Consider the following 9,270-nt stretch of genomic DNA (forward strand, 5'->3'; position numbering starts at 1 on the left):
CACTCTAAAAAATCGGTAAGGCCCTCTAGTCACTATGTGTAGCCGATTTTGGTGAGCATGATGTTCTTTATATAGTGTGTCACATCTAGGGTTACACCATGTAAACCCTAATGTGGCATGACTCTTCATTTCCATGACCCATAGGTTTGTAACTCCCATGGAGCATCCAATGGGTTTAACCCAACTTGATTATCCTTGGAGCCTTTTAGCCCACTATATAAGTTATGGATGATTTACATAATCAACCCATATATTTAATTAGTCACCATTTGATCACTTAATTTATTCTAGATTAATTCTTGATCAATACTAATTAAATAATACTATTTATATATTAGAACTTATAATATATTAATAAACCACAAGTGTTAATTCTCTCATTTAGTCTATCCAAATGCATGATGTCGTGCAACCCAAATGGACCATGCCGGGTCGGGTCAAGTACATACCAGAAATAGTTATGGACTTAGACACCTTATCCAACAGATGACTCGACGAGTTGGGGTTGACCTTGACTTTGACTTTAACCAGGATGTTGACTTTGACCACGGGTAAAATGGTCATTTACCCAGAGAAGGATTATTAGATTTTGACTAATTATTATTGTGATATTGATAGTCGGAGAGTCGTTGGAACAACTATCAGATATTCCTCACCGCGAGATTTTGCAGACAGCATTGCGAGGTGAGTTTTCTCTCTGTAGGAACGAGTCTAAGGCATGAAGTCCGACACGTTTAAGTTAGTAGTAGTTCCGGATTATGGTCCGATGTCGGGCGTGGCCCGATGTTGAGTTATATGTTTTTCCAGATCTCGACGGGTCGGTCTCGAGGAATGCTTCTATGTTTATATGCTTGATGCCTTTGTGATTCTTGCATGTATTTATTATGTGTTAAGAGTTCCAGACTTCGGTCTGATGTCGGCGCAAGCCCAAGGTATCTTAGTATGCATTCCCAAGGTATCTTAGTATGCATTCAGATTTTGGACTCTGATAAGATGTCGGGGCGGTTCCCAAGGTATCTTAGTATGCATTCAGATTTTGGTCCGATGTCGGGGTAAGCCTAAGGAATGTCTTGTTAGTAGGATATGATAGAATGTTTCGGGATCTTGGTCCGATGTCGGTTGGGACCCGAGGAAGGTTTTCATGTTAGTATATGTGTTAGGTTATATGTTAGTTGATATGTTATTATGTATGCCAATATCTGCTCGATGCTGAGCGGGGCTCGATGTCAGGTGGGGCCTGATGTCCAATAAGGTTCGATGTCGGGCGGGGCCCAATGCTGGAAAAGCCGATACCGAGCTAGACTCGATGTAGCAGGAGCGGGGCCCAATATATGTTATATGTTATGTGTATGGTATATGGTACTTTGGGAAGACTCACTAAACTTCGTGCTTACAGTTTTCAGTTTTGGTTTTAGGTACGTCCACTAGCAAGGGGAAGGGCTCGGGATGATCGCATGGCACACACCATAGTTTCCACCTGGGATGTTTAGACTCTGATATTTTCTCATATGATTTTGATATAGTATTTCACACAATGTTATGAGATACATGATTTATGGTTTTTTTATGATGATGGATGACTTGTGGTTTTATTATGAATGATTTAAAAACGAAATTTTTGGACGTATTTTTGGGATGTTTCAAGTTGGTATCAGAGTCTTGGTTTGAGGGATTCGGGCATACTTTTGGGTGTGTCTGAACTCAAACTATGGAATTGGTATATAAATTTTCAAAAAAAAACATTTTATAAAATGGATTTTGGGAAAAGAAAAGAGTTTTAGAAAAAGAAAAAAGAATTTTGAAAAGTGAAAAGGGTTTGGTGCATGCAATCAGACGAGCTCAAGTAAGTACTCCCAAATTACCTATACAAGTTTATGTTATGATATGTTATGAGAACTACATGCTAGATTAGGACTAAGGATCTAGGAAGGATGTCTTATGTGCCTATTATATGTGTATCAACTTTATGAGAATTGCATGCTAGTTTAGGACTAAGGATCTAGGGAGGATGCCTTATGTGCCCATTATATGTATCTCAGCTTTATGAAACACATGCTAGTATAGATTAGTCAGTGATGGCCTGAATGTGATATGCTTAATTATGTCTACTCGATACTCGAATGTTGCTTGCTTTGTGCTTTTAGGTGTTCAAGTTATCTTTTATTAACTACTAACGAATATGTTAAGTTACATATTGAGAGGACTAAACACTTTCAGAAGGTTAGGTTTAGCCTTATTTCGCATCTCTCGTTTGAGTCTAACCATTGTGGGGTAGAACCTCTCATTCGAAGAATTATCTAGTCTAAGTGATATGTAATTGTATTTGCGAGCTAGTTAGGGGAAGATAGCAAGGACTTCTTATGCAGTTGATGGCGGAGAGTGGGATGGTGATTACCCTAGGGCAAGCCTAGGATGAGAGTAGCGCATGAAGCATTAGTAGTGGAAGGGACTTGGTGAAGTCAAGGCTATTCTTGAGGAACGTACGGATAGATGTGGAAGGTAGTATGGGCCCGTACTACTGAAATTAGAGGATCTGTACTCGAATCAAGGAAGGTTGAGATGAATCCAGGGAACTTGTAGTGTATGTGATCCCTCGAGTTGATTTTAGCATTATGATTTTTGTTATGATGTGTTTTTCAGAATGGTGGTTTTACGCTCTAGACTAGTAGTTGGCAGTTCAGGTGAGGGATCAGGGTCAGGCTCTGGTGCTGAGCAGCTAGACGAGTAGACGAGGGAATTCATCTATTCCAGTTCACACACAACATATTAGACCAGACTCCTGTCATCTTTGGTACGGTCAAGGAGGGTATCCTGGAGATTCTTTATGAGAGGTTGATTGCTTTCCGCAATGAGATGGCATCCATGCTAGGGGCCTATATTGTGACTTTCAGGGAGTTCAGAGCATGTGGAGCTCTAGATTACCATGGGGCTAAGGAACCCATTCCTAGCAACAAATGGTTGGCTGATGTCAACAACCGTTGCAGTACTTAAAACCATAATAGAGATGTTCCTTTCTATAGATAAAGACATGAATATGCATTTTAAATATCGTAAAAATTTTAGCAATCATACTACAAAAAGGAAGGCACTATAAAGATAACTACAATGCAGGACGACTGATTAGAAGTGTGATAATTGTGATTTATTCTACAATGATACTACTGAAGTCACTTTTATTTGTATATTTGACTATGTAATTTTAAAGTACAATGCTATAATTTATCCAGGATAAATATGAATTCTTGTGTTTTTCTCTTCTTAAACAAACAACATGCTTCTATTACCATATCACCCTAAAATGACCCTAAAAGTTGGCTGAAATAAGCTAAAAAAATGTTTAAAAGATTACAAAAACTTATATAAAAATTCCCTTATGCACCATACATGTGAATGTCTGTATCATTCAAGTCTAAAAGATGAATAAGAAAGATAACGAGCATGGATGAAGATATTAACCAAATATATTTCTCATAACATAATCCTAATTGATGTTATAACTTCTGGTACAAGAAACTATCTCCAAAAAAGGGTAATATAACAAACTAGGTCAAAACTCCACCGGAAGTAGTTGTAGGTGTTAAAGCCATGTTTTTTAACCCATCACTATTGATAAAAACATCACCAAAATCAAAATAAAAAAAAGAAACAAACAGATATAAGGTGAAGTTTGTGACCTGGAGAGGCAACATATCCAACTAAAATCGGATATATTGCAAACCCTAGATTCCAATCTATTGGAAAAAAAAAAAAGACAAAGCTGAACCACTAACCCATAAACTTATAGTGCTCCAAGATTTTATAAAAAAAAATACAAATCAGAAAAAGAATCAGGTGTGTGAAATTAGATTAAGCGAAATAGAAAGGAGAGATTTCATGAAACTAAAATAGTTAATATTTTCGATGAGCAACATGCAAACTCTTCAAACCACGTAACCACCGTTTCGAGAATCAAGAAACCAACAAAAAAGACACCAAAACTAATTACCAATTGCGAGATAATTAAGCAAAAACCAACGTCTAGGGTTTTTTTGGTTTTCGGAGATAAGCAAGAAGATACAGTGTGCAAGACAGAGAAGCTCCGATAGATAAGAGAGATGACTAACCAGCTTCAACGATTATTGATCGTAAACATGTACACCAAAAACATGTTGCTTGATCAGCTCTTGGTTTTCATCTATATCGCATTCTTATAATAATGATATTGAGAGACACAAAAATAAAAAATCAAAGGGAGATTCGATGAACACAAGATTAGCTATCAAACAATATAAGGAAATGGATTATCTAATAATTTAAATTTAATGGATTTTAGGCAATAAATCCGGGAATGATAGTCAGAAGAGCTGATTTAGAGGAGATGAGGGTCGAATAGATGAATAGGACATGGGTGGGAAAACCAATGAGTAAATTGCTAAAGGAATGACAGGTGGCATAATGGTTTAAAAAAAGACACCTCACTTTTAAAAAGTATTTTATTAAGAATAGAAAACTATCATTATATATAACTAAACTAAAAACAATTTATATAATCATATCTTGCTATTTTAAATCATAATGATTATTTTAAATATTAACTGTTTTTTTTAAATAATATAATATGATTTTATACTTTATCTTATCTACATATATTATTATTACTATTTAATTTAAATCTTTTTTTTCCTTTTTAAAAAACTTGCAGCTATTATAAAAAACAGTTTTTCGAAAAGCTTTAGTTTGTTTCACATTTCAATTTTTTATATTTATTTAATTTTTTTAACTATTGTAGAAGATAGTATTTGGATAAATTTTTATGTTTACTCTATATTTTAATTATGTTTTATATTTAACTATATATATATATATATATATATATATATATATATATATATATATATATATATATATATATAAAAGATTAATAATTTAAATTTGTTATTATAAAAATATCATGCATGTTTTAAGTTTATCAATATAAAATTAATATATTAAGTATATTATTATGTTAAATGTCTTAACATTAAAACTAAAATAACGAAGAAGATTAATTTATTAAAAATTCAAAGGTTTAGTGTTTTACAAAGTAATTATACATATACAATTAATCGGTTAAACCTAACTGGTGGGTCACATACTCTCATTAGTCGAGTTTCGTTATAAATCATTATACTAAAACAACTTCTAATTTAAAAACAATGTGCCCATTTGTTATCGTAGGGTCCATTTTACACTCATGAAGAAACCTCTATTTAATCCTCCATCTACATTCATAAAAACTATCTCCTCTCATTGTTTGTTCATGATTGCTCTTCTTACTTGCTTGTAAATCCTTATATTCCTTTTTCTTTTCAATTTCTGGAATCCTAACAAGCATATAAGTCATGAACAATTGATTTTCTGGTTATCTTTTTCAGGAAATTATACAAAAATGGGTCAGATTTTGATCTCCATTATGGGGTTTCTCACATTCGCATTATCGGTTAATGGTTACTACGTAACTCCATGGAGCAATGCCCATGCGACCTTCTATGGTGGTGGTGATGCCTCTGGGACAATGGGTATGTACATGTTTTCATGCACTAACAACAATGTTTGAATTAGGGTTAATTTGTCTTTTTACAATGTGTATTATGTTTAAGAAATCTAGAGAAGTTTAAAGAGTTTAAAATAAAAGGACAAAACTTAGAATTTTCTTGTTCTTTTGAAGATTTTTACTAAAAGAGAAGCAATATTAACCACAACACATTAAAAAGGAGCCAAGGAGGCTAAATTTAGCTAACAACTTGGCTCCCAAATATAGACAAATTTGATTATACGAAGAGAAAAGAATGAAGCCGCTTTATATTTTTCTAAATGACGAAACTACCCTTTTGTCTTAAGCTTTTCTTTTCCAATGACAAATTGTGCAAAATTTGGTATGATTATTAGCTTTCTCCTCCTTTGTCTTCTTTTACTCCAAAATAATAAAAATGATTATTAGGCTTTGTTTTCATGTAAGGGTATTTTGGTAATTTGACTGATTTTTTTTTTTTTTTGTAGGTGGGGCTTGTGGGTATGGAAATTTATACAGCCAAGGGTATGGTACAAACACTGCTGCACTAAGTACACCCTTGTTTAACAATGGATTGAGTTGTGGATCATGTTATGAGCTTAGGTGTGTTAATGATCCACAATGGTGCCTTCCGGGCACCATTGTCGTCACTGCCACCAATTTCTGCCCACCAGGCGGATGGTGTGATAATATTCATTTTGATCTGTCTGAACCTGTTTTTCTTCACATTGCTCAATACCGAGCCGGAGTTGTGCCCGTTGCTTACCGAAGGTATTTTTCCAATCTTTAAGGGTAATTTAGTCATTTTTACATTACAAGTAATGTAAAACCGTTGCTTTCAAGGGCAATTTTGTCTTTTCTTGTGAATTCACGTTAACGATTTAGCGTCTTTACATTAGCTATGAGAAAGGTACCTTTGTTATTTGTCGAGGATGGTTTGGTCATTTCCCGTAGGTATTTTGAACACCGTCGACTTTAGGGTGATTCTGTCTTTTCACATGCCGACCACTTATTCACTTCCATGGTTTTGTTTTTCCGTCCTTTCATATAATTAGTAATATTCCAACCATGCATAGCTTTTGTAACACTATCGTTCTCAAGGGTAATTCCGTCACTTCGTCTAAGTAGTTTGATCCTACATGCATGGCTTTAATTAAATAAGGAGTCGTTATCAAGGGCAATCTGGTCAGTACGAGTCTTTATGCAACCAATCACGGCTGTCGTCAAGGGTAGTTTCACTGTTTCAGTGTTTTAACATCCACATCTAAATGTTCATACATTTATGATACGGTTTTACGAGGGTAATTATTTTGTCCTTTTATTGCATCTAATTCCGATAGGTGCAACACATTATGTTAGCTATAAGTCGCAAACTCATTACAAATGACTTAAAGTCCGAGTTAATACTCTTATTAATGATTTTTGGGTTTTAGTATATGAACCGAGTGTGTCCATGTCGGTAATGTAACATGCTAAAAATATAAGATATTTTTTACAAAAATAAAAAAAGATTATAATCATTTTTCAGTTAAAAGAATGAAAAATATTAAATATTTTTATAAAATTTGCCAATTTTAAATCAACAAAATAGTGTTCGACAATCCCACCCATACTAAGGTTGTGTTTGGCGCACAATAGAAATTTGATAGGCTAACTTATTTTTCGAGTTTTTTTAAGTTGTTATGTTTGGCAAGCCAAAAGGTAGCTTATTAGCTAGCTTATAAGCGGGGTTTTTAAAAAACTACTTAAACTAGTTTTATAGGAGTTTTTTAAAAAGTTTTCAAATATACCCCTTAATTAATTATAAAAACACATTCTTTTAAATATCCTTTTATATTATTTTATATTTTTCAGCTAGCTTTTCGGTCAATTTTACCAAACAACATTTTTAATCAACTAGCTTTTCAGTTATTAGCTAACATTTCATTTAACAGCCAGCTTTTCTACTAGTACGCTAAACATAGACTAAGAATCAGAGGCAGATTTACTATGTTGCATGGGATAGCATGGTTTACCCCTCAAATTTCCCTATCAAATGTAAATTTAGTGAAAATTCGTTAGAATGTATCTCAAAATCCGTTTAAAATCCGTCACAAATTTGTTGGCAATCCATCGCAAAGTGTGAAAATTGTGAATTTAGTAAATTTGTCGGTTTATTGCCGATTTTGTAATAGAAACTACCTTCAAAAATATGTTTTTTCTAGCAGTACGACCCCTAAAAAATTTGAGCAATCTCTAACTTTTCTTTCTGAATCCTCCACAGCTAAAAATTGTCTTATATACATAGGGTAATTTTGTCTCTTTTCTTTTATATAACAAAATACCATTTTGACCTTTTTTTTCTTTTCCTTTTCCAAAAATTTTATTTATTTTCTTTTATCCAACAAAAACACAATTTTGTCCTTTTTTTCTCTTTTCCCTTTTAAATTACTTGGTGTATGTACCAAATGGCAATTTTTACCTTTTTGTTTTATCTTATAAAATAATCATGTTGTGGTTGTACTTGTAGGGTACCATGCAGGAGAAGTGGGGGGATTAGGTTCACAGTAAATGGGCACTCCTACTTCAACTTGGTCCTAATCACAAATGTAGGTGATGCAGGAGATGTGAGATCTGTATTTATTAAAGGGTCAAGAACAGGGTGGCAACCAATGTCAAGAAATTGGGGGCAAAATTGGCAAAGCAATAGTTACCTCAATGGACAATCCCTATCTTTTAAGGTCACCACAGGTGATGGTAGAAGTGTAGTGTCCTACAACGTGGCACCACCCAATTGGTCTTTTGGACAGACATTTACCGGGAATCAGTTTCGTTAAACTGTCATAAATTTAGTTTGATGGTACTTAATTTGGTATTTTGAATAACCTTGAAAAAGGTATGAGTTCAAATAGTTCTCTTGGTTTTATTTTTATAAAGGAATCAATAGGCGGGGATGATCGAATTAAATAAACTTATGTAATGATGTTTTATAGTGTATACTTATACGAATTTGATGAGTATAGTGTTGTGTTTTGTTTGTATAATTGAGGTATCGTATGTGTTTTTTTCCGTCGTATGGAGTAATTTTAAAATTCCTACTCGGTGTAATCGTACACGTATAAATGAATATTTGCATTTTTAATATTATTGATGTGTTGAAGTGTAGAATTTTGTTCTAATTTTGTTTTATGTCAAACATATAGTGGAAATAGTTTCATGTGATATTTAGGGTTAATAATTGCCTAATCGGGTTAAAAATAGAATTCTTATTAAGGAGTACAAACTCTTGGAATTGGTTCTGTAGGCGTTGGGAAAGAAATGTCAAATGAAGGATTAAACAAGTACTACAGTAAATTAGTAAAATACCTTTTTATTTATTTATTTACGCATGTTAAAAGAAATATCAAAATTTCAAAGTGTAATGAACACTTATTGATTTTATAAAAGGTATATTTTACATAAAAGAAACACACTTGTAGTCAATTTCTATGTTGGAGAGGGCCTTTGAAAACAATTGATTGATGTTGAATGCCATAAATTCGTAAACCTATCACTTCGAGTCAGGTCCCTTGTCTAATAAACATGTCTATAAAACTTAAGAGGGGTTATTTATTTATACATTAATAAAACTAAATATATAGTGTTATATTTATTATTTTGAATATCAATATAACACTCGGATAATTTAAAAAAGTGTATATAACTATCTTTCAAAATATGTGATTTTGATCATATTGCTCTAGATATAATGAAATCCGATT

At 33.3% G+C, this 9,270-nt stretch overlaps 1 protein-coding gene across 1 annotated transcript; it reads left to right on the forward strand.

Annotated features, from left to right (window-relative positions):
• Positions 1-5,182: 5,182 nt before the first annotated feature.
• Positions 5,183-8,656, forward strand: LOC145097793 (expansin-A1-like). The gene is made up of 4 exons (XM_079035433.1): positions 5,183-5,301; positions 5,394-5,537; positions 6,019-6,301; positions 8,040-8,656. Exons 2-4 carry the CDS (start codon positions 5,408-5,410, stop codon positions 8,344-8,346), a joined length of 720 nt encoding a protein of 239 aa, XP_078891559.1. The 5' UTR covers positions 5,183-5,301; positions 5,394-5,407; the 3' UTR covers positions 8,347-8,656.
• The last annotated feature ends 614 nt before the right edge of the window (positions 8,657-9,270 follow it).

The sequence above is a fragment of the Lactuca serriola genome, chromosome 4 (genome assembly GCF_051521515.1).
Source record: "Lactuca serriola cultivar US96UC23 chromosome 4, Lser_US96UC23_V15, whole genome shotgun sequence".
Lineage (NCBI taxonomy): Eukaryota > Viridiplantae > Streptophyta > Magnoliopsida > Asterales > Asteraceae > Lactuca > Lactuca serriola.

What these genes read in the sequence shown, in the direction of transcription:
- LOC145097793 (XM_079035433.1), top strand. Translation starts at nt 5,408, where the DNA reads ATGGGTCAGATTTTGATCTCCATTATGGGGTTTCTCACATTCGCATTA. An exon ending in TGATGCCTCTGGGACAATGG is followed by an intron (nt 5,538 to 6,018) that starts GTATGTACATGT and finishes TTTTTTTTGTAG; the next exon opens with GTGGGGCTTGTGGGTATGGA. An exon ending in GTGCCCGTTGCTTACCGAAG is followed by an intron (nt 6,302 to 8,039) that starts GTATTTTTCCAA and finishes TTGTACTTGTAG; the next exon opens with GGTACCATGCAGGAGAAGTG.